The sequence below is a fragment of the Hyperoodon ampullatus genome (assembly GCF_949752795.1).
Source record: "Hyperoodon ampullatus genome assembly, chromosome: 19".
NCBI classification, from domain to species: Eukaryota; Metazoa; Chordata; class Mammalia; order Artiodactyla; family Ziphiidae; genus Hyperoodon; species Hyperoodon ampullatus.
The window spans coordinates 17,476,197-17,501,674 of NC_136932.1; the positions used below are offsets into that span (position 1 = coordinate 17,476,197).

The window sequence follows — 25,478 nt, forward strand, 5'->3', positions numbered from 1 at the left end:
GGGGACTGTTATCGCATCATCATCACCCCCCTTAGGGACCGGCGGCCACCCTGGAAGAGCAGGTGAGTGCTAAGGACACACAGCCGGAGTCTTAACCCGCCTGCCAGGCCTACCCGAATGGCCAGCCTGAGAAGGCAAGTCCAGGCCCCGAACCATCCTGGGCCCGCCTGGTTCTCCACCCTCCCAGGCAAGCTGGGTGGTGGACAAGTGGGTGGGACGTGGTATGGGGGCAGAGGGAGACTGGGGCACACAGGCTGCCGACCACGGCCCACCCAGCCCTTCTGCACTCAGGGCAGCCCAGCCCCGGGCCTCGGCTGTGTGCACCTACGAGTGGCCAGTGGCGGGGATGAAGTACAGGCAGCAGTGGACGCGCGTGTCTGGGATGCGCTTCTTCCGGTTGATGTTGACCTCCTCCTGCAGGTACTTCTCGTACTGGTCATTGATGAACTTCATGATGGGCTGCCAGCTGCATGGAGAGGCCCCAGTCAGCCTGCACGCGGGACCCCCACCACCCAAGCTGGGGGGCAGGCCCCCGTCCCCACCCGCAGGTCCGTAATTCCCCAAGTCCCAGCCCAACGCCCGTACACGTGTGGAGGTGTCCGACATCCTGAGCAGGGCAGAGACCCGCGCTAGCCTCCCATGCTGACCTTTGACCTCAGGGGTCGGGGGGAAGGGCGAGATTCCCAGCAGCCCCATTAGGGCTCTTCCACCCCGGGAAGCGGCCCCCGGAGCCCCTCACCAGTTCTCATTGTTGATGTGGTCCCCGAACCCCGGCGTGTCGATGACCGTCAGCTTCATGCGGACGCCCTTCTCCTCGATATCTGCACAGAATCCCAGCCCCACACCGAGCTCAGGGGGAGACCCAGGCTCCCTGACCACCCTGCCCCAAAGAAGCCCACTTGGAGCGCCCCCAGGGTGATGCCAGCCTGCAGCAGTAAAGTCCAGCAGAGCTGATGACACTTATTCTGGGCACCCCCTGCCCATGATTTTTGGTGGAAAACTCGGCTATCTCCAGGGGGCTCTGACCAGGGCCCGCAGGGGTCCTGGAGAGCAGCCCCGACCCCTCATCCTTCACCCTGAGTCTCAACGTGCCCAGAGGTGTTGCCGAGGGTCACCAACTCAGGGGACCTGAGGTACCCGACTGGGCATCCCTCTCCCCAGCCCCCGCCCGGCACTCACCGTGTGTGATGGACTTGATCTCGATGGTCTTAGGGATGCGTTCCTCCGAGGTGGGCTGCACTGACTTCCGGCTGATCTTGGATTTGAAGAGGGTGTTGATCAAGGTGGACTTTCCCAAGCCGCTCTGCCCTGGGGAGAGAACGGGGCTGCTTGGCGTGGCGCTCCAGAGAGGGCAGGTCACGGGCCTGCGATGCAGTGATGCCTGGGCGTCGCCCCCCCAGCACACCTTGGTTGGGGGTGGGTCAGGGGGAGGTCAGGAGGCAGGAGGGTGCCCGGGTGGTGGCCGAGCTCTCACAGTGCGTTGTGGCAGAGCAGGACACGGACCCCTCGCCTTCTGACCACAGGGATGGTCAAACTGCCCCGTGCGAGGTCCCGGGGTGCCCGGGAGGAGCTGAGATGCAAAGCTGAGATGCAGAGGCAAAGTGGGGGGCTGGCCCCTCCAGTGCAGCTCCACTCTTAGCTGTTGGGCATACTGGGATCGACGTGGGGTTTGAAGGAAAAGCCCTACAGAGCCCCCCACCCTGGGACCTCAGGATGGAGGGTCTGCATCCCCTGGGGCCGGGCTGCCCACACTGTGGGGCTCCAGTCCAAAGCCCTGGGGGCCGGGCTCCCTGCCTCCCAGGATCATCTCGGTTGAAGAGTCGGCACACTCAGCACACACAGCCTGCAGCCAAGTGACCGCCAGGCTCCATAAAGGCCACTGCTGCAGTTCTTCCTGGCACAGGAGGCCTGACCGGGCCCCCGGATGGTGGGCAGCTCTGCCTCACTGCCAAGGGCAGGGACAGCGCTGACCAGTGCCCACATCAACAGACCTGGCAGCTGAGGGGCCGAGGGGCCAGTGAGCCCCCGGGGCATCAGCCGCCCCCCGGTGTGGCCCCAGAAGCGATTCTGGCCTGGTTGTGAGCCCAAACCTCACGTCACCCACAGTCCCCTCCTACAGCAAGAGGGACGAGGGGAGAGGACACAACAGGGAGGGGACCTGGACTCAGTCGTGACTGGAAGGCCCCTCCTGCTCTACATCACCCTGAACCTAGGGTCTGCCTCGCTGCTGCTGCCCCACGTCCCGCCCACGCAGCCCTCGCTGTGCCCCAGGCACTGTCCTAAGAGCGGCAGTTTAACCCTCACAATCAGGTGCCGTCATTAGCCCATCAGACAGATGAGAAAAACTGAGGCCAAGTCCAGACTGAGGATTAGAAGCAGCAGTCCAGCTCCAGGGCCCCAGCCAGGACCTTCCAACATCGGGGGTTAATAGCAGCAATGGCCACTGACGCTTATAAGATGCCTACTATGCACCAGGCACACCTCAGCACCATGCACACGTGCACGCACCATGCACACGTGCACACACATGCACGCACACACATGCACGCACCCGCACATGCATGCACACAGGCTCACACACTCCAGACTTGGAGCCCCCATCGCTTTGCCTCTGCGCTGAGCTGGCCTTAGGCCATGGTAACCAACGTTATTTTTAAAAATTGAATCACACTGATTTTCCAACTTTGATAACCTTTCAAGGAAAAGTGTGGATCCCCCAGAGGGTGGCGTCAGGAATCCCTGGCCTGAGCTGTTTACCAGCCCGAGGACTGGCCCTTCTCCTCATCCATCTCCCCTTCTGCCCAATGGTTTTGTGTCCCCACCAAGCTCAGGCCCGGGGGCAAGCTGAGCAGTGGTGGGGACCCGGGACTCACCGACCACCATGATGTTGAACTCAAAGCCCTGCTTCATGGCCTTCCTGCGCATCTGCTCCAGGATGGAGTCAATCCCCACGTAGCCGAAGTCCACAGGGGCCTTCTCATTCCTCTGCGCGGGCGGCTGCTTGAGCCCGGCGTCTCTGGGGGTGTCGGCCATGTCGCCAACGCTGCCGGGACCTGCCTCGGTGGCTGCGGGACGAGGAGCGGGCGCGTTAGGGGGTCACAGGGGGCACAATGCAGGCGTCTGCTAAGCCCCCACATCCTCAGGTGGGGAAACTGAGGCTCAGCTGCCCGGGAGACCCCTGAGAAATGCCCCGGAGCTGGAGCCGGAGGTCCAGGTTGTCCTGCAGCCACTCAGCTTGGCCCACAGAGCCTCACGCCAGTTCTCAAGCCACCAGCCCTGCCTAGGCTGGGGCCCTCCCCTAGGCTCCAGGGCAGGGCTGACCCCTGAACCCTCCTCTGTCTCACCTGAGCTGCACCCAGGAGAACTAGCCTGAGCACGGCGGGGAGCGCTCTTTGCCCCCCACCCTCCTGCCCTGCCCGGGGCACCCAGGTGGGCCCCTCCATCTCCTTCACTTTTGGCCCCAACACCTGCTGCAGCCTGACGGCCAAAGGGGCCCTGGGGGTCAAACAGCCAGTGTTTGGGTGAACCCATGAGCCAGGACAAAGGAGAGGACAGCCCTCTGAAGGCAGGATGGAGGGGGCCGGCACTGGCTCAGTCCCAGCTACCAGCCAATAGCCCTGGGGCGGCGGGAGTGCTGGGACGAGGGGCGTTCTTTCGAGGCAGGAGGGCCTGGATGCAGTGCTAGCTCCTCCGGGCCCAGCGTTCCTGGGAGATAGCAGGAAGGAGAGGGCCCCGGGCAGCACCTGGGGGCACTGCCCCCGCCTCCCCTCCTTGGACTGGATCCAGGTGGCCGTCTTCTCTCTGGCCGCCCAGCACCTGTGGGCCTCACACCCACAGGCCAGGAGGAGGTTTTGCTTTCATATCTGCGGACAGGCAGACGTGGCTGAGCTGCTCGAAATACCTCAAGCTTCTGCGGTCTATAGGTTAGAGCCTTCCTCCTTTCTTCCCGGGCTGCCCTCAAGAATCCACATGCCCAGGTTGGAGGTCTGGGGGTGGGGGGATGCCACCCAGAAGGCCCCCAGTGGGGACCTGAGGTGCACCCGGCCAGCAGGGCTGGTCAGGGCACTCAGGACGGTGCAGGTTCCCCACCAGGGTCCGGCTGGAGCACTTTGCCGCGTCCCATTGAGCCCCCGACGTGGCACATGCCCAGGCCACACCCTCCCCGGCTGGCACCCCAGCTCCCCTTCCCTGCCCCCTTGGGTCCAAGCTCTTCCCACTAAGAAGGATTTTTGGCTTCATCCTACCTCCCAGGAAGGATCACCGTCTCTCCTCCTGGGGCACCCCGAGCTCATGGGAAGCGACCACACAGGCGAGTCCAGATGCCTCCCCTGGCCCCGCGAGCCCCTCCCGCCAGCCCTTGGGGAGAGGCTGTTGGTTCCCTGGGCATCGGCTCTGGGTGCCCCATGCTCCAGGGGGCGTGCCCCACCGCCAGGGTGGGCAAGCAGCCTTCCCAAACATGCCCTCCTGCCCACCCCCTCCGACCCTGCCCCAGGAAGCAGCAGGACACAGGTCGCCAGGTCAGGAAGGTCACTGCTGAGCTTTCAGATAAACTGCCTTTCCACTTCCTGGGGTAAAAACCGGACTCTACCCCGTCCCCAAGCTCGCACCTCTGAAGACACATCTGTCTTCAGGAGCGTCAGAGGGAGCCGAGATAGGGGCCAGCACCTTCTCCTCCCACGCCCAGGCCCAGGCCAGTAAGACAGGAAAGATGACGGGCACCGTTTGCTTACAAATCCGAGAAATTGGGGTGTTGCTGGTTCATCCTCAAGTCAGCCAGTAACTTCCCCATCTCCTCTGCCCTTGACCAAGCACAGCCATTCCTGCTTCACAGAATGGGAGTGCTGAACAAGTAACATAATGCATATAAAAGTGCCAGGGGTTGCCTGGGGGCCCACGCATCTCTCCTAACAACAGGCTGATGCTTGAGGCTTCGGTTCCAGGTCCACCCCCACTACCGCCCTAGGCCAGGGAAAGGCGAAGGGCCCAGGAGGCAAGGACCCCCGTTCGACCGCCATTCGCGGGCCTCCTCCCTGCATGGCCTGGAAGGCCTGTGCCTCCCTTCCCTCTTCAGAAACACTCTGCCCCGGGCTCCGGCATCTTTATATAAACAAAGACCAGAGCTGCATCTGGCCTGAACGTGTGGCTTTGGGGCTGTTTCCTGGAGACAGACATGGGGCCTTGTCTTTCAGGACGGCAGTTCGGCCCTGCCCCACGTGACCGAAAATTGCTTCCATCTGTCTGTGGGTCTGGGAGCCATTCTGCCCGGGACTGGGCCAGCCCCCCACCCCACCCCTACATCTCCCTCCATCCCTCACCCCTTCCTGAGCAGCACGGCGGGGGTGGGTGGGGGGCGTCCCCTGAACCCCCTCACTTCCCTCCACGGGCCCTGGGAGCAGCAGAGCGAGAGAGACTCCAGCCGGCCCCTCCACAGGCACCAACATCCACTGCAGAAACTCAAACCAAAGCAAACATCCTGCCCACCAGGGCCCTGCTTGAGAAATAATCATAAAAACATGACAAGCACCATCCCTCCCGCTGAGGGAAAGGCCTGGCCTTTTGCACAGGTGAGGGTACATTCCTACAAGGTCCTTCCTCCTCTGGGAGGCCCCCTGGTGGGCAACCCCAATTGTGCCCACCCAGATGGCCCGCAGACATGGGACCCTCCCTCTATGCCCACCCAGCCAGGAGGCTTTGGGGTCTGCCTTCAGGACCCCGCGGGCGAGAGTAGAGGCTCGCCCAGAGACGCTGTCTGTGACCCTTGCAGGCCCCTGGGGCTCCAGCCGGCTGGATGGGACGGCAGAGACCGGCGACTCCAGTACCATCCAGTGTGGCAGCCACGTGTGACTTTTCAAAAATTGTGATAAAATATGCATAACACAAAATGTACCATCTTAACCAATTTTAAGTGTGCAGATCAGGAGTGTTAAGTCCATTCATGTTGTGCACCCAAGCTCTCATCTTTTTTTTTTTTTTTTTTTGCGGTACGCGGGCGTCTCACTGTTGTGGCCTCTCCCGTTGCGGAGCACAGGCTCCGGACGCACAGGCTCAGCGCCCATGGCTCACGGGCCTATCCGCTCTGCGGCATGTAGGATCTTCCCGGACTGGGGCATGAACCCGTGTCCCCTGCATCGGCAGGCGGACTCTCAACCACTGTTCCACCAGGGAAGCCCTCAACTCATCTTGCAAAACTGAAACTGTCCTCATTAAGCACGAACTCCCCAGTCCCCATTCTACTTTCTGTCTCTATGAATGTAACTACTCTGGGTAGCCCATATTAAGTGGACTCATACAGTATTTGTCTCTTTGTGACTGGCTTGTTTCACTGAGCTAAATGCCCTCAAGGTTCATCCATGTTGTAGCACGTGTCAGGATTTCCTTCCTTTTGAGGGCTGAGTAATATTCCACCGTATGGATGGACCACCGTTTGCTTTCCCATTCATTCCTTGATGGATATTTGGGTTGCTTCTATGTTTCAGCTCCTGTGAATAGTGCTGCTGGGAACATGGGTGTACAAATATCTCCTCGAGACCCTGCTTTCAAACCTTTCGGGTGTAAACCCAGAAGTGGGATTGCTGGGTCAAATGGTAATCCTATGTTTAATTTTTTGCAGAATCACCAACTGTTTTCACATGAGACTGGCATGCTTGAAATACACCTGGTCCAACGGAGGATCAGAATTTTTTATTTTATTTAATTTTAATTAATTTCAAATAAAGAATGACACATGGCATATGGCAACTATACTGGACAGCACAGAATTCTTGTCCAACCTACTCATTTTGCAAATGAGGAAACTGAGGTCCCCAGAGTGATTTTTTTCTGAAATGCATTGGAAGCGGTCTGGCCAACCTGAGACCTTCACTGAATTTAATCAGCCCTGTAACTTCACATTCACTCCTGTGATATTTGATTAACATCCATGTCCCCCCACAGACCGTGAGCTCCAGTGACTATGGCAGTGACATGTATGGATCCCCACTGAGCCTCCAGAGACCTACAAGGAGGGGACACTCAACCAATACTCCTGAATGAATGGGGTCTTAGGAGTCTCCCTTCAGAGTGGGGTGGGGGGCACAGGGAGGAGGGCTGTGCTGCCCCAGGCTGCCCGCAGACCCTCCACGAAGGCCAGACGCCACCTCCTGACCCGCCCCCCCAGACCTGTGTCCAATCCACCTCCTCCAGTGACCTGCCTGCGGCTGAGGCCTCACCGTCTTCCTCATGGCCCTGTTACCTGTTTTTGTTTCACACCCAAACTTCATCAAATGCTATTAATAGGAAAGGGAAGTTCTTAACAGAAAAATAAGAGGTTTCACATTTATGTCCAAGGTGACTCTCACTTCAGGAAAGTAGAGCAAGAGGGAGCCCTGGTCTTTAAATGTGGAAAACTCACGCTCAGAGAAGTTAAGTAACTTATCCAAGGTCACACAGCACGAGCTGCTGCTACTTTTCACTGCTCCTACTTGGGAACCCCTTGGGAAAGGGGATGGCGGGGGTGGGGGGGGGCGGTGTGTGGACCACCGAATCCCCTCCTTCCCAGAGCCACACTCTGAGGAGGTAATGTAGGTTTGCGGTGGGGGTGGTGACCCCTGGGGCAGCCTCACCCCTGCTCCACGGGGTCGGCCACTCTGGGTCAGTCGCTCTCTCCCCAGGCTCCCAGGCCCAGGGCAACATCCCTGCCCACCACAGCACCACCCTCCTCTGGGGAAGAAAAGCCCAAGTGACCACCTGGGGTTGGGGGTGGGGTGGGGTGACCTTAACACGCCAGTTTACGCCTTCCCTCCACTTCCTAATCACTTTCTTTACTGCAGTAACAGACACAACATACAACCTTGACCATTTCAACCATGTTAAGTGTTTGAGTCCACGTCATTAAATACATTCAGGATGGCACGTAACCACCACCACTACCCACCTCCAAACGCCTTCGTCATCCTGGACAGAAGCTCTGAGCCCATCCAACACTAACTCCCCCCTCCCCCTATAGCCTCTGTTCTACGTTCTGTCTCTGTGAATCAGGCTCCACTAGGAACCTCATAAAAGTTGAGTCATGCTGTATTTGTCCTTTCGTGTCGGGCTTCTTTCACTGAGCATAATGTCCTCGAGGTTCCTCCCTGTTGCAGCCAGTGTCACAGTTTCTTTCCTTTTTACGTCTAAATAGTACTTCATTGTTTATCCATTCATCTGTCCATGGACGCTTAAGTGGTTTTCACCTTTTGACTATGATGCATGATATTGCTATGAACATGGGGGGACATGTGTCTGTTTGAGTCCCTGCTTTCAATTTTTCCGGTATCCAGCCTAATTATTAACAGAACCCAGGTGGTGCTCAGAAAGGCTGCAGTTTGGACAATAGGTGACACGGTCATCCTGCAGTCAAAGTGAGGTGCAGTGCTCCCTGAAGGCTTCGAGGCCAGGAACCAGGGGCCTCAGGTTCTCGTCCTGGCTCCACGTGGTCCTCTGCAGGTCCCTCCAGCCTGCCCTTCACTGCCCCTCCACAGCTCCTGGCCCACAATCTCCTCAAACCCGAGGCCATGGCTCGCTCAGCGGTACCCCCAATCCTAGCCCAGGGAGTGGCACAAAGTAGCTATTCGAGAAATACCTAAAAGGTCCACCCACAGATGAAAGGATAAACACAATGTGGTAAATCCACACAATGGAATATGAGCCATGAAAAGCACTGACGTAATTAGAGAAATGCAAACCAAAACTGCAATGAGGTATCACCTTACACCGGTCAGAATGGCCATCACCAAAAAATCTACAAATAAATGCTGGAGAGGGTGTGGAGAAAAGGGAACCCTCCTACACTGTTGGAGGGTTTATCAATGTGAATTGATACAGCCACTATGGAGAACAGCATGGAGGTTCCTTAAAAAACTAAAAACAGGTGGGAGGGAGGGAGACGCAAGAGGGAAGGGATGTGGGAACAGATGTATATGTATGACTGATTCACTTTGTTATAAAGCAGAAACTAATAAAAAAAAAAAAAAGACGGGAATAAAACAAAAAACTAAAAACAGAACTACCATATGACCCAGCAATCCCACTACTGGGCATATACCCTGAGGAAACCATAACTCAAAAAGAGTCATGTACCACAATGTTCATTGCAGCACTGTTTACAATAGCCAGGTCATGGCAGCAACCTAAATGTCCACCGACAGATGAATGGATAAAGAAGATGTGGCACATATATATACAATGGAATATTACTCAGCCATAAAAAGAAATGAAACTGAGTTATTTGTAGTGAGGTGGATGGACCTAGAATCTGTCATACAGAGTGAAGTAAGTCAGAAAGAGAAAAACAAATACCGTATGCTAACACATATATATGGAATCTAAAAAAAAAACAAACGGTTCTGAAGAACCCAAGGGCAGGACAGGAATAAAGACGCAAATGGACTTAAGTACACGGGGAGGGGGAAGGGTAAACTGTGACAAAGTGAGAGAGTGGCACGGACATATATACACTACCAAATGTAAAATAGATAGCTAGTGGGAAGCAGCCGCATAGCACAGGGAGATCAGCTCGGTGCTTTTGACCACCTAGAGGGGTGGGATAGGGAGGATGGGAGGGAGACGCAAGAGGGAGGGGATATGGGGATATATATATATATACATATAGCTGATTCACTTTGTTAAACAGCAGAAACTAACACAACAATGTAAAGCAATTATACTCCAATAAAGATGTTAAAAAAAAGCATTGATGTCTTAGATGAATGAATAAAGGATATGTGGCATATGTATACAATGGAATACTACTCAGCCATAAGAATGAAATAATGCCATTTGCAGCAACGTGGATGGACCTAGAGATTATCACACTAAGGGAAGTAAGTCAGACAAAGACAAATATCATGATATCACTTTTACATGGAATCTAAAAAAAATGATACAATGAACTAACTTATTTACAACAAAGAAACAGACCCATAGACATAGAAAACAAATTTATGGTTACCAAAGGGGAAAGGGTGGGGGAGGGAAGCAGGGATAAATTAAGAGTTTGGGATTAGCAGATACAAACTGCTAATAAATAAAATAGATAAACAACAAGGTCATACCGTAGAGCACAGGGAACTATATTCGATACCCTGTAATAAAGTAAAATGGAAAAGAATCTGAAAGAGAACATATATATATGCTAAAGAATATATTTATGTAAAAACTGAATCCCTTTGCTGTACACCAGAAACGAACACAACATTGTAAATTAACCATACTCCAAAAAAAAAAAAAAAATTTTTAAAAAAAGCACTGATGTCCTGACAGGCTACAACAGATGAACCTTGAAAACATTATGCACAATGAAAGAAGCCAGACGTGAAAGGCCACATACGGTATGAGTCCATTTAAATGAAATGTCCAGAAGAGGCAAATCCATAGAGACAGAGAGTAGGTGCGTGGCTGCCAGGGGCTGCGCCATCATAACCATGGGATTTCCTTTTGGGTGATAAACGTGCTCTGGAACTAGGTAACGATGACGGCTTTTCAACATTGTGAAGAAGAGCCACTGACGCACGCGCTCAATGGGTGAATTGTATGGGATGGGAATTATATCTCAATGAGCTGTTATGTTACGACAAAAATGAAGACGCTGCTGGTAGAGATGGATTGAAAAGAACCCACTGTGCCCATGAGTGCCCACCAGCCAGCTGTACAACTGGAGGACAGCTGAGGCCCAGACGCCCCCACTCAGGCCTGACGTTGTTGCACACCCCCCGTGCTGTCTGGCCGTGGAAGCAGCCTGTCATCTCCCAGCAAGGATGTCCGGACCAGCCAGAGGAAACCCTGGCACTTTCTCTCCGCAGGCCGCCATCTTGAGCCCAGGCCCGCGTCCCTGGTGGGGAGCCCTTGTCCCCACAGGCTGGTGGCAGCTGGTCCCGCCGGTGATGGGGCTGCCCTCTCCTCGCCCTCTCCTTCCCCACAGGGCCCTGCTGGGCCGCCTGTTCTAGGAGTTGACGGTGGGGGTCGGTGCTTCTAAATCGGGGAGGCAGGAGTCCCATCCTCTTCCAAACGCCTTCACAGGGGCTGTATGTCACCAGCGCCAGCTTCAGACTTCTGCTCCAAGTGAGAAATTCTCCCCCCGCCCCCAGGGTTGGGATCGCTGTCTGCGGCTCGCCGGGGACCGGGGCGGTGGGACACACATCTGGCTGGGGGGGTACCGCCCATAGAGGAGCCTGTTCCCAGGTGGGACGCCTCACAGGGGGGTTCACACTTCATCGCAGCCCCAAGGCGGCCATGGGAGGGGGCTCGGCATGGCAGGCTTGCAACGCCCAGGGGTCACCCTTCTCCGCCCGCCCCCTCCCTGTTTGTCCTGCTGCCTGTCCTGCAGCCCAGAAACGTCCCCACATGTTCCATCCTCTCCAAGCATCAGCCCCATCTGCCAAACGCAGAGGTGGCTCTATGGGAGCACCTGGGCCGCTGCCTGATGCTGCTCCCAGCCAGAGGGGGCGGCCACATGGTACCCGTGTCACAGGCAGGGACACAGCCCAGGAAAAAGCTCTCAGGGTAAAGCCAACTCAGGGCTCCTGATCTCACCCCGATCCTCCCCAGGTACACCGGTGCCAACCCCCGCACAGGCCTTGCTCAATCGCCGCCCACAGTGGCCGAGCAGAAGGCCAAGCCAACCTGTCTACAGACACCCATGAGGCCACCCGACAGGAGCCAGTGTCACCAGGCAGGTCCAGGCGGACCCACTCAGAGGTCTGATGGTGGGTCCTAGGGAGCCGACCACCACGTGCTCCTCCTGCAGGAAACTGTGTCTCCAGCCAGTATCCCGCCCCCAGTGAAGCCTTCCTTCCCCAACCCACTCCCTCGCCCAGGTGCTCCTCGCAGCCAGGGAGCCTCCCGGCTTCACCTGGCAACTATGCACACAGCAGAGGGGCCCCCATCCCCAGCGGCCCTGGAGCCCACCCTCTGGGACCACAGGGAAGGCAGCACTGCAGGCTGAGGGCACAGCCACAGCCCCCACCAGAGCACCTGAGCCCAAGGCCAGGACCAGACAGCAGATGCTCCTTGCCCCCTGCAAAGAGGCTTCTTGAAGACAGGCATGTCCCCGATGGAGGAAGTGCCAGGGGGACAGAGTGACCAGAGCTGCCCCTTCCTTCCCTCCCACCTCCCTGGGTGCTGCACAGGCCTGCAGGGCCCGGCCTGGCGCCCAGATTAGCCGGCCTCACTGCTCTCTTGCTGGGCCTGTGCTCCACTTTATACAGTCTCCACAATGATAACCGAACAGGGCTTCCCTGGTGGCGCAGTGGTTAAGAATCCGCCTGCCAATGCAGGGGACACAGGTACAAGCCCTGGTCCGGGAAGATCCCACATGCCACGGAGCAACTAAGCCCATGCGCCACAACTACTGAGCCTGCGCTCTAGAGCCCGCGAGCCACAACTACTGAGCCTGCGTGCCACAACTACTGAAGCCTGTGCGCCTAGAGCCCGTGCTCCGCAACAAGAGAAGCCACTGCAATGAGAAGCCCGTGCACCGCAACGAAGAGTACCGCTTGCCACAGCTAGAGAAAGCCCGCACGCAGCAACAAAGACCCAATGCAGCAATAAATAAATTAATTAATTAAAAAATTTAAAAAATATGATAACCGAACAGTGATGTGTGTGGTTTACTTTTACCACGTGTCCCCCCCACGTAAGATTCACGAAGCCACAAACCTCAGCCATTATGCTCACTCCTGTGCTGCCACGTTCGGAGCAGGGCCTGGCACGTGGCAAGTCCAAGACTAAATGTTTGCCGAGCGAACGAACGAACAAAGGAATGACGCGAATCACAACAGCCAGCGTTTGCTGGGCTTGCTCTGCACCAGGCGCTATTCTAAACGCCTTCCACACACCAACAACAACCCTATACGTCAGGTATTGTTAGTTTCCCCATTTCACAGATGAGGAAACTGAGGCCTACAGTGCTTTTGTCACTTACTATGGTCACAGAGCTAGTGAATGTCAGGCAGGGTGACTCTACAGGCCAAGAAAAGGCTAAAAGAAGTATAGGTTTCCTACAGCAAAGACCCAGAAAGTGCCAGGTGCTGGGGTAGCGCTCTGAGGCCTCAGGGCTCCAGCCCTTCCCTCCTTTGGGTGCTCTCCCCAGGAGCTGCTGGGAGGGGATCCCACCCAGCCATCTGGAAAGGCCTGTTGAGTGCATTAGCATCTTAGTCTCCATAAACTCCTGAGAAAAGGAGCCTGCAGGCCAAGCCCTTCAACTCCAGTCGCCAGGCTCAGCATGGGGTCCAGGATTCCGGGGCCCTCTCAGGATTACCTACAGCTCCCCCAAGACACCGGTGCTGATGAAGGCAAACCCTGGCACATCAGAGGCCCACACACCTGGTGCCCCAGCCAGAGGTTCCAGGTGGACTGATGCCAAGCACATATCAAAATGTCCATCCTCATCCTAAACCTCCACCTCCACAAGGCCCCAGCTAGAACTGACAAAACCCACAGGGGCCTCAAAGACGACTCCCTACTTCTCATACAAGTGACTAAGTTGACGGAGACACTGTTATTAACCAGCTCAGGAAATGCGGGTGAACGAAAGAGAACAGGACACCGATGGGACTGGACACCAGACACATGTACAGAGGCACGCAGACCTTGGAGAAGAAACTGCCCTGGAGAAGATGTCAAAGATATGGCTATAAGAACAATCTTGAGAAAGAAGAACAGAGCTGGAGGAATCACACTCCCTGACTTCAGACTATACTACAAAGCTACAGTCATCAAAGCAGTACCATACTGGCATAAAAACAGACACATAGATCAATGGAACAGAACAGAGAGCCCAGAAATAAACCCACACACTTATAGTCAATTAATCTACAACAAAGAAGGCAAGAATATACAATGGAGTATAGAGTCTCTTCAATAAGTGGTGCTGGGAAAACTGGACAGCTACACGTAAAAGAATGAAATTTGAAAATTCTCTCACACCATATACAAAAATGACTCAAAATGAATTAAGCGCCTAAAAGACCGGAAACCATAAAACTCCTAGAGGAAAACATAGGCCAAACATTCTTTGACATAAATGGTAGCAATATTTTTTTGGATTTGTCTCCTAAAGTAAAGGAAATAAAGCAAAAGTAAACAAATGAGACCTAATTAAACTTAAAAGCTTTTGCACAGCAAAGGAAACCATCAAAAAAAATGAAAAGATAATCTACTGAATGGGAGAAAATATTTGCAAATTATAATGACATATAAGGGATTAATATCCAACATACACAAACAGCTCATACAATTCAACATTAAAAAAAAAACTGATTAAAAAATGGGCAGAAGAAATGAATAGACATTTTTCCAAAGAGGAAATGCAGATGGCCAACAGGCAGAGGAAAAGATGCTCAACATCACTAATCATCAGGGAAATGCAAATCAAAACCACAGTGAGATACCACCTCACACCTGTCAGAATGGCTATCATCAAAAGGAACACAAATAACGAATGTTGGCGAGGATGTGGACAAAGGGAACCCTTATACACTGTTCATGGGAATGTAAACTGGTGCAGCCACTGTGGAAAACAGTGTGGAGGTTTCTTGAAAAACTAAAAATAGAACTATCATATGACCCAGCAATTCCACTCCTGAGTATATATCTGAAAAAATCAAAAACACTAATTCAAAAAGATACACGCACCCCAGTGTTCATAGCAGCATTATTTACAACTGCCAAGATATGGAAGCAACCTAAGTGTCCATTAACAAATGAATGGATAAAGAAGATGTGGTGCATATGTATGTGTGTATACACACACACACACACACACACACACAATGGAATACTACTCAGTCACAAAAAAGAACGAAATTTTGCCATTTGCAACAACATGGATGGACTTGGAGGGCATTATGTTAAGTGAAATAAGTCAGACAGAGAAAGACAAATAATGTATGATATCACTTAAATGTGGAATCTAAATATACAACAAACTAGTGAATATAACAAAAAAGAAGCAGAAACAGACATAGAGAAGAAACCAGTGGTTACCAGTGGGGAGAAGGAAGGGGGAGGGACAAGATAGGGGTAGGGGATTAAGAGGTACAAACTCTTATGTATAAAATAAGCTACAAGGATATATTGTACAACACAGGGAATATAGCCAATATTTTATAACTATAAATGGAGTATAACCTTTAAAAACTGAATCACTATATTGTACACCTGTAATTTATATAATATTGTACATCAACAATACTTCAATTTTTTTAAATGGCTATAAATGATAATGGTTGAAAAAGATCCTGGGGTCCTGGTGGACCAGGACCACAACAATGATTCATTCAACAAAAATTTATTGAGTACCTATTACTTAGTAACAAACAAAAAGAAAAACACTATAGGCTTAAAGTCAGTCTGAATGAAAACAGTGGTGGCACATAGGAACGTGAAGTTCATTTATTCAAATGTTTATTAGCCTAAAACTTCCAGGCAGATTCACAGTAGTCCCCTACATGCAAGGAACCCAGTCTGGCACAGCAATTCAGGACTTTGGTGTATGTATCACAAACCTCTTTTAGAAGCTGTTGAAAGGTAAGGACACTCTCCCTAAAAAAAAAAATACACATGAAGACAGACACATGCAGATAAATTTGGACAATCTGGGGGGGTTCATCAAAGAACCCCTAGCTTTCTTTTTTTTTTAATTAATTTATTTTATTTTTATTTATTTTTGGCTGCGTTGGGTCTTTGTTGCTGCAGGCGGGCTTTCTCTAGTTGCGGCGAGCGGGGGCTACTCTTCATTGCGGTGAAGAATCTGTCTGCCAGTGCAGGGGACACAGGTTCGTGCCCTGGTCCGGGAAGATCCCACATGCCACGGTGCAACTAAGCCTGTGTGCCACAACTACTGAGCCTGTGCTCCAGAGCCCGAGAGCCACAATCACTGAAGCCCACGTGCCTAGAGCCCCGGCTCCGTGACAAGAGAAGCCACCACAATGAGAAGCCCACACACCGCAACGAAAAGTAGCCCCCGCTCGCCGCAACTAGAGAAAGCCTGCACGCAGCAATGAAGACCCAATGCAGCCAAAAATAAATAAGTAAATAAATAAATAAATTTATTTTTTTAAAAAATCAGGGAATCCCGTGGCGGTCCAGTGGTTAAGACTCTGAGCTTCCACTGCAGGGGGCATGAGTTTGATCCCTGGTCAAGGAACTAAGATCCCACAAGCCATGTGGCACAGCCAAAAAAAAATTTTTTTAAATAAAAAATTTAAAAAATGATCAAAGGTGGGAAAAGAGGCTATGAACAGCTGGTCTCCATCCCTGAGCCGGAGGAGAAAGCTGCGAGGGGCGCGCGGGCAGGGATGTAAGGGGTGCCATTCTCTGCAGGGCTTTGAAACAGAATCTTTTCCCATTTACCGGATTCCGCTTTTCCTTGTTTCCCCGTTAAGCTAGCCAAGCCACTACAAACTCCCCATAAATGTCACAGGGGAACTTCCTGTTCCCTTCTAAAGATGGAAACACTGAATATAAACGACCGAATTTTGCAAATTTGTGCAGGCAGGGATCAAGGCACGAATTTTTAAAGTGCACACGGCTCATCTAATTTGATAATGAATTCCAAAGCGAATTACACTTCACACTTTGTACAGGGCAGGAAGCGTCTCCCCGAAGTCTGATCAGTAAGCGTGAGGCCAGAAATCTGAGACTTTGCCCTCTGGCCTGAAACCCAGCTTAGAAATCCAGCACAAAGGTGAAGGCCTCTCCAGAGAAAGACAGGGTTTTGCAAATGCAAGGCCTGCATCTCTCCCTGTTGCAGCCCCCGCTCTTTCCCAAGAGGAGATCCAAAATGAAACTGCAGTTTTACGGTTTCTGTGTGAGGAGAGATTGGGTGGAAAGGGTTCCCACGACCCTGCGCCCTTTGCGGGACCTGGGAGAGGTCACGGCAGGAACAGCGCTGTCCTCACCCGATTCTATTCATTCAGGGGCCCAGGGCGCCCCAAAGTCCTGGAGGGGGGCGTTCTCCACTCTTACTGCCTGCCCTTTTCTCTTGCCAAACCCTTTGAAGCAAACTTCTTCTCTTTTGTCCAGGAAAGAATCTCAAGAAGCTCTTCATTTCTGCCAACATGGTTTCAATTGGCGTCGGTCGTTAGAGCCAGATTTGGACAGCGTCCAACTCTGAGCCCGCCCCCCTTCTGGAAGAGGCCCCTTCTATTCTCTCATTTCCAGCCCGCCTCCCGCCTCCTCTTCCAGCCAAGTTCCTCACCCGGGCTCAGCGGCCTATTGAGACATCAATCTTTTGGTCAGAGCAGGCTCCAACCTGCACTCCGTCCCATTCACTTCCTAAAAAGCGGCCTGCAGAATTGATGCTGCGGTGAAGGCCAGGGAAGAGGCCTCCGACTTCCTGTGTCAAGGGATTTATCTTTCATTTCCTGTTCCACCGCCCACTCACCTCGCAGGATCAGGGAATGTGCCCCTGAGCCGCCTCCCACCCCAGGGAATCTTCCAGCATGATGGGCCCCTGCCCCAAGGCAAACCCAGAATCCGCCCTGGCCAGCCCGCCCACCGTGTCCAAAGCAGCCGGCCACAGAGATTCCTCCGTTAATTCTTGGCAAATGCTCGCCAAGTTAAAGAGAGAAAGAAAAGATCTCCCCCCTCTGATGGGTGGAAAGCAGCCATTTGTCACAGGGTGGAATTTCCTCTTATCAGGGGTGTCCCCCTAAGGGGGGAGGGCAGAGCATCCCTCCCCCAGCCCCCTCTGCTATCAGCGCGACTGTCAGCAGATGCACACCAGAGCTCCATGGCTGGGGAGGCTGGGGGCGCTGGGGGCTCCACCTCCCGCAACTGATGAGATCATTTAAAATAACACGAACTAGACAGGGGTCTCTGGGGTACAACAGGGCGTCCCGCTGCCAGGAGCTCAGTAGGAAAAGAGCTTTTCCCCTCAAAGGTATCAAGCAATGCCTTTCTCTTGTGCAGATCCGTCCACTCAGGCTCCGGGATGCTGCCTAAGGTCTCCCCCTGCCCTGGTCCCTTCAGAGAGGCAGAGAGGCAGGGGCTGAAGGCAGGGCCAGGGAGGGGGACAAGCGGGGAGGGGGGAATTCCTGGGGCAGGAGTGGAAGCCTGACCAGTGACCCTTTAAGGAGGCAGGACACTTCGTACCACTGGCTGGAGGGCCTGGGAAGGTTGCGGGGGAAGAAACGAAGGGTCAACAGCTCTGGACCATTTAGAACGATGTCAGCCATCCAATGGCAGCCCCAGCTCCAGGCTGATGTGACCTGGCGGGGGGCTGGAGTCATGTCCCACCCCCGCCCCGGCCAACTCCGGGCAGCAGGTCAGGAAGCAGTGTGCTCATGGCCTGGGAACCTGCAAGGCCCCTTACATGGCTCCCCACCACGTGCGCTCTGCAGCCAGCCCACCTAGACTGTGCTCACCTGCCTGCAGGGCTGCTCAGAGCCCTGCCTACCGGAAAGACCCCACTGCTCCCCGCCCCACACAACCTTGAGCCCCTGTTCTCCCAAGGGAGCCACTCAGGGGAGCGGATGCACCAGAGCAGGCCTGTGAAATCTTAGGACACACCCTAAGCCACGACTTCAAACGCTCTCTGAGGTGAGGATGAGGATGGATGGCCCGCCTATCCAAGCAGCCTCAGAGACACACACATCCGCCTACCCCAGGCTCACTCCAGAAAAAAGCAGTGTGTGTGGACAGCTGCCTGGCCACCCCTTGGGAGACACGTTCATCACCCTTGAAACACTGCCCCGGGGAGAAGCTGGCTGCGGGCAGGGTGCACAGACACCCCTGAGCCCCATGCGGGTCGGACACCAGAGCGAAGCAGGAAGGGCCCAGCTTCCTGCGGCCCCTGCATGCCCCCACTGTGCATGAAGCTTGGGTGTACCTCTGGACTTGGGGCTCTGGCCAGATGGAGCCGCCCACGCTCTGAAGAGCAAACGCACAGGGGTCACCCCTCACCCCAACTTGCAGGGAGGCAGCCCTGACGGCCCAGCTTTTCCTCTGCTGGTTCTCCTCTGTCTCTGGCTATTGGTTCCCAGCTGCCTCGCTGGCTCCTCCTCCACCTATAGAACCAGGTCTGGTCCCAGCTGGACACTCTCCCCAGTGATTTCGCCCATCCTCTGGACATCGAATGCCAAACTCTGTCCAGATTCATACACCAGCGCCAACCTGACCGGTCCCCTGAGTCCATCATGACTCAGCAGAGATGTCCCGCTATGGAAGGCCCCCTGCCCAGAACTGGGTATCTGTGGCCCCTGCCCTAGTGAAGTCTAGATGTCTCCCACTGAACATGCCCCAGACTGAACTCTGGACCTCGAGCCTACCCTCCCCACCCCACCCCCTGCCCCCGTGAGTAATGGCATCTCCATGCATCCATTTATGACAGCTGAAAATCCAGGGGCCAGCCTCGGTCCCCCCGCTTCCATCTCCCCAGATCCAATCATCCACCCCAAAGTCCTATCACTCCGAATCCAACACATCTGCAGGCAGTCGCCCTGCCTCCCTCCCTCCACGGCTCCCACAGTCCAAACCATCGCCATCAACTGCCCTCCCCCGCAGTCCATCCTTCTCAAAGCACCAGGAAGGCCTGTTTAAAACAAATTAATCGCATCATCCCCCTGGCTTGAAACCCTAACTAGTTCTCCCTGCACCTGGGAAAACACAAGATCCCGAGGCCCCAGAATCCTGGGGCTGGGATCCTGTTCCATCCCAGACTCCCTGTGTGACCCTGAGCAAGTAACTTAACCTCTCTGTGCCTCAATTTTCTTATGTGTGAGATGGGATAACAATACTTGCCTCGTAAGAGTACTATGAGAACCAAACGAGATATTTACGAAGCACAGAGAATAGTGCCTGGCACTGTAAATGCTCTAAGCATTTGTTAATAAAATACAAGCACATGCCCACCTCTCCAGTTTTGACAGGTGCACCGTCTCCCTGGCTCCTTTCTGCGGCTCAAAGAAGGTTCCTCAGAGAGGTTCTCCCTCGGCACTGCTCAGGGGGACGCCCGCTGGGTCCCGTGGTTCTCTTCCGGAGTGGCCCTGCGCACAACTTGTAATTGCAGATTTTGTCTTCCTCTGCTCAACGCCTGGGTCTGTCTCCTTTGCTGCTCACAAAACCTTACACATCCGAGCGCCCAGTAAGACGCTGAATGAATGAATGAATGAATGAAAGGTGAGCTCACTGCCCTTTCCTCCTGCCCTCCTCTCTTCCCAGAGCATCGCGGGGCCGGCCACTGCTCCCGGGTCAAGCCAGGTGGTGCCTCTCCAGCCCTGGACCCTCTGCGAGGTTCCCGCAGTGCTGGCCTGCATCCTTTCCCATGGGCTTCCCCCTCGTTCGGCTTTCAGTGTGTGGCAGCGTGTGAATGAGATGTGAACAATTTCCGGTTTCCGTCCTCCTTCTGCAGCCACAAAGCACCTCGGCGGAAGGATGGATGGACATCCTGGGACAGCTCCTGCCCATTCAGGACATTTTGCTCAGGAAACAGTCAGTGGGGGGATGGGGGCGCCCACTGGGGCGGGGACACTGGGCAGTCCCTAATCCCTACCACCTTCCTCACCCACCCCTAACTGGGGTTTCAAGGCACGTGGGGTCTCTCCCAGAAGCTTGAGGCAGGCAGGGCTGGTGTGCAGGGGGCTCAGGTCCGAATACCTGGACCCACCCTGCGCTCTGTGCTAACTCTGAAACCTCAGCCACGCTGCACCCATGCTGCAGCTGGCCTGGCCTGCCTGGCCGGTGCTCTGGCGAGCAGTGGGTCCCCTACGTGGAGTGGACAGGCTACCAGTCACTAGGTATCCATTAATTTGCTGTCCAGCAGTTAAATGTGACATATCACCAGCCCAAACTTAAGAGTGATTTGGTCAACTGCCAAAGGGTATTAATCGAGACACAAGTAGGGGCCGGGCTGGGCCATCAGAGGAGGGCTGACGCTTGGGCTGGCCCGTGCACAGCACTTTACAGTTTACAGAGCGCTCAGATTTGCTTTATCCTTCCCGATCCTCGTCCTCACATCCTTCCTTAGAGTCTACATTTCCTGCTGTAATTAGCTGAGACTTTTGACATCAGACCAAAATAACAAGAGCTACAGTAACAACACGTTCTCCTACAAGTTGAGACGAAAGCTAAAGAAGGGAGCACGCCTGTCCCCGGGGCCTCCCACACTTGCTGGGACCCAGCAGGCTCTGCCCTGCCCGCAGGCAGACCCCAACCCACGCCCTGCACCCTCCGCATCCAGAGGGGACCTACTGTGGATCGAAAATGCCCGGCGTCTTCCACCAGATCGATCGGTGCCACGGTCAGCACAGAACCGGGAGGCCCCCGAGGGTGGGAGCCTGTCCCCTCCCAGGTCTCCCCAGCCAGCGGCTCCGGGAAGGAGCCACATTCATATGGTAATTTCTGCCTGAGAACTAGTGAGAAGCAGACATCCCTCCAGCTGCCGGGCGGGGAGGGCCCAGAGGAGGAGGGAGGGAGCCTGGCCACTCCGCCGCCTTCCCGAGACCGGAGACCGCGCCAGTGGGCCCTCCCCAGCGCGCTCCCGGGCTGCGATGCTGAGAGTGGACACAGCGGGCGCCCAGACGTGTGCAGGGGTGGGACTTTCCTGGCTGCACTTGTGCGGTAGTTTAAAAAGACAACCGACATGCATTCTCTCTACAGCTTAACTTTTCTGCGTGTGATGCACAGAACAGTCCAGAAACGCTGTAGCATGTAGCTCCTGCAGATCTGGGAGAACTGCGGCCACCCTCACCCCCTCCTTGGATCCCAGAGGCAGCCCCCCACCCTACATTTCCACCCTCCCAGGAAGGAAACGCCTCCCCCCACCCCCATCCCCCCTTGGGGCCAAGGATGGTGGAGAGAGGGGCATGTCCCCCTGGGGGAGGGTACGCCAAACCCACCCACTCCTTCCATCCACCCACTTCCTCTCGTACTGCGACTAGCTCACTGCTGCATGCTTCCCTGTCTCCCTGGAAGAGGACACACAAGCCTTCCATTTCCCTTTTCTGCCTTGTTCTGGGCCCCATGCAGGCAAAGGAAACTAGAAGTCGGCGACAGGCCCCAGCTGCAGACCTAACGGGCTTCTCTGCTCCCACCCCCCCGCTCCCAACTCATCCATGCATTGATTCCACGTCGATTCATCCTGTTCCACGGAGCTTGGCCCTGGACTCACAGAGAAAACAAAAGAACCCCCAGCAAATTGCACAGACACACAGATTCGAGACATGATATGCAAGATGCTCACAGCCACTGGGGGTGGGGCCCAAGGAACCATCAGGGCACCCCCGACTCAGTGCTGGTGAGCCAAGCTTTCCCAAGTGACCCTGCAATTCCCCAAGAGGAATGAAAACACATGTCTGCACCCAAAACTGGACACCAATGCTCACTGCAGCGTGATTCAAAAGAGCTACAGGGCTTCCCAGGTGGCGCAGTGGTTGAGTCGGCCTGCCGATGCAGAGGACACGGATTCGTGCCCCGGTCCGGGAGGATCCCACATGCCGCGGAGTGGCTGGGCCCATGAGCCATGGCCGCTGAGCCTGCGCATCCGGAGCCTGTGCTCCGCAACGGGAGAGGCCACAGCAGTGAGAGGCCCGCGTACCGCAAAAAAAAAAAAAAAAAAAGAGCAACAAAGTGGACACAGCCCAAATGCCCATCAATTGATGAACGAATAAACAGAATGTGATGCAGCCATACTTTGTGCAGGAATACTATTCAGTCATAAATAGAAATGGAACATGGACATGTTACATATGGATGAAGCTTGAAAACATTACACTAAGTGAAAGAAGCCAGACAGAAAAGGCCACCTACTATATGATTCCACTTATATAAAATACCTAGAATAGGCAAATTCATGGAGACAGAAAGCAGATTCGTGGTTGCCAGGGGCTGGGAGCAGGGAGTTGGGAATGGAAAGCTACTGCTAATGGATCTCTGTGAGGGGTGATAAAAATATTCTGGAATTAGTGGTGATGGTTGCCTAACTTTGTGAATATACAAAAAACACTGAATTGTACACTTTAAAAGAGTGAATTTTCTGGAAAGTGAATTATTTCTCAATTAAGCTATTATCAACAACAAGAAGCCTGATGGCTGAGCTCCCCAGGGAATCAGAGCAGGGACTGTGTCCTCTGGTCCACGGCCAGCCCACAGCGCCGACCCAGCATCTGGCCTGCAAGGCGCCCCCTTACAATTCCGCAGCCCAGGTGACTTTGATGACTTCTATACCTGACCAGCCTGTTCCTCAAACCACCAGTGCTCATAAGGACGAGAATTTTTAAAAAGGGCCCTCAGTGTCATGGGCTGGAACCTGTCAAGTCACAGAATGACCCGGGAGCAGGCCCCTTTTACAGACGGAAGCCGTAAACCTCACCCTGAAAGGAGGGGGAAGTGGAAATAAAAACACAGCCCATCAGCAATCAGAAAGGTTGAACTTGGCTCATCCTGAATCCCTGGGCAGGAGGGACAAGAGGGGAAAACCTTTGCTTCCCAAGACACCCACTCAGACCCCTTCCACATACCTGAACCAGCGGGGCCCCGGCAGCAGGACTCAGGCCCGGCACCCACCTGCGGACCCGCCCAACCGGTCAGGGGGTGAGTCTGGTCAGCGTCTTCAGAGCAGGCCCGGAGGAAATGATGGGGGGAGCCGGAGCTGCTGGGGGGCCACTGCCGGATTTCCTGGGCCCTCTTGGTAGGACCCTCCCCAAATCTGCTAGAAGCCCAAGTCCTCTCCCTCCCCTTCCCAAACCCTAAGGATGCCAAACAAGCCACAGCTAGAGAGAATTCAGTTCAGTCCCACTTTTACAGGGTTAGCACAGGCCGCAGAGGGAGACGGGCCTCTGGGCTGCCCAAGAGCAACTTTAATTATAACTTTCGCACTCGGGTCTCCGGGTGCCCTGTGGTGTGAAGCAGCTCTTTACTCCCCAGCCATCCTCGGAGAGCCCCACGAGGAGCCAGCTCAGGGGGCACCCACGGAGGGGAGTTTACCTCACCTCCACCCATCCCACAAAACCGGAGGACCAACCCCCCCATCCCCAGCTCACACGTCTCCCCACAACCCGACGAACTGGCAGCAGGCTGAACGCAGAAACTGAGGTGCACACAGAGGTCTCCCGTCCTTCCCTCCGTGGCCCACGGGGGGCCTGGCGCCCAAGCACGGTGGCACCTCTTCTGCTCAGGATCGTTGAGCAGGTGCCCCCAAAATCACTGGTGGATGAACGCACGAGGGAGTGAAGGAGTGAATGGGGACAGAGGTGGCTGCTGGCGCACGGTGTGTGGGGGGGTCCCCAGGAGCCTCGGGGAGACGGGACCAGGCCATCCAGTTCCACAGCGAGCCCTGGAGGAGGCTGGGGAGACAGGCAAGACTTTGGAAAGATGGAAAAGGACAGCTGCGGAACTTTGTGCCAGGCAAGCAGGAGGCGGGCATCTGCTGAGCGGGTGCCGTGCCGGGATGGCCCTGCTGGAGGTGAGCGATTTGAGCAGAAGCCGCCACATCGGCCCTCCCCCCCGCTGCCACCTGGACACGCAGCCCCACACCCCCCGGGTCCCCTCCTCTGCCCTGACCGCGCTCCTCACCAGCACTCCAGCCCCGGAGGGTGGCCGTGGAGGCAGGGTGGACAGCAAGCGGCCAGAGCCCAGAGATGATGGAAAGGCCCCTTCCTACCTGTCCTCAGCACCTCCCAGGCAGCAGGTGACACAGTGGAGATCCTTCCGTTTTCCCACTTTTTTAAACAACTACACTTAAACCAAGGGCAAACAAAAGCCTCGTAAAACGTGTTCTTTTTCCCACGAGGAAAAGTCTGGGAGGATGACATTTTGTCGTGGACACATCCCGACCTACCGTTCGCCTTGGCCTTGGTCCCCACCTCTGTCACGTGGTGGGGGAGGGAGGGAGGCAGCTCCAGCAGTTGGTGACAAAGGTCGCTTCAATGAAACTCCTCGACATTAAGACTGGGGGCCCCGGGCACCTGGCCCAGAGTAAACCGTGGTCGGAGGACAGCGCTGGTTGTGGGGTTCGGGGCCTGGCAGGCTGACTGCAAAGCCACCGGGGTGACCAGAGTGACATCAGCAGAGCATGCGGTTTGCAAAATGGCCGCAGTGCCTCTGCTCCGTGCCCTCCGTCACCGCAGGGCCGGAGGCAGATGAGTGAGGCCAAGAGGTGGTGCATCGCCCACCTGCTCCCCCATGGGGGCTGCGACACCCCCTCCGCTCTCTGCACCCCCTGCCCACCCTCGGCCCCCACCGACCCCCAAGCTACAGTCAACAACGATTCTCCCTGACTCAACGGGGCAGCTGTCCAGCGGCCATTTGTCTCCGGGGCCCACAACTGACCCCCAGCAACGGGCAGCTCTTCCTCTGTCCGTGGCAGACGAGGAACAAAAGACTGGGATCCTGTCCTCACTCCCCTACGGCTCCCCCAGCACCAGAGCATGGGGGCAAGCCTGGGGTCATCTGGTCCAGTTCCCTGCCCCAGGAGAATGTATTCAAATCATGGAAGAAACGCTGCTCTTTGGTGCTTTTTCTTT

The 25,478-nt window shown here is 54.9% G+C and overlaps 1 protein-coding gene across 1 annotated transcript in view; it reads right to left on the bottom strand.

Annotated features, from left to right (window-relative positions):
- The window catches only part of SEPTIN9 (septin 9), a gene marked incomplete at its 5' end in the record, with an annotated part of 105,617 nt that overhangs the window by 9,984 nt on the left and 70,155 nt on the right, over positions 1–25,478 (bottom strand). Inside the window, 4 exons of the mRNA XM_079726239.1 lie at positions 329–466; positions 740–821; positions 1,180–1,308; positions 2,874–3,065. Coding sequence (XP_079582365.1) covers positions 329–466; positions 740–821; positions 1,180–1,308; positions 2,874–3,065 — 541 coding nt within the window. The remainder of the gene's footprint in view (positions 1–328; positions 467–739; positions 822–1,179; positions 1,309–2,873; positions 3,066–25,478) is intronic.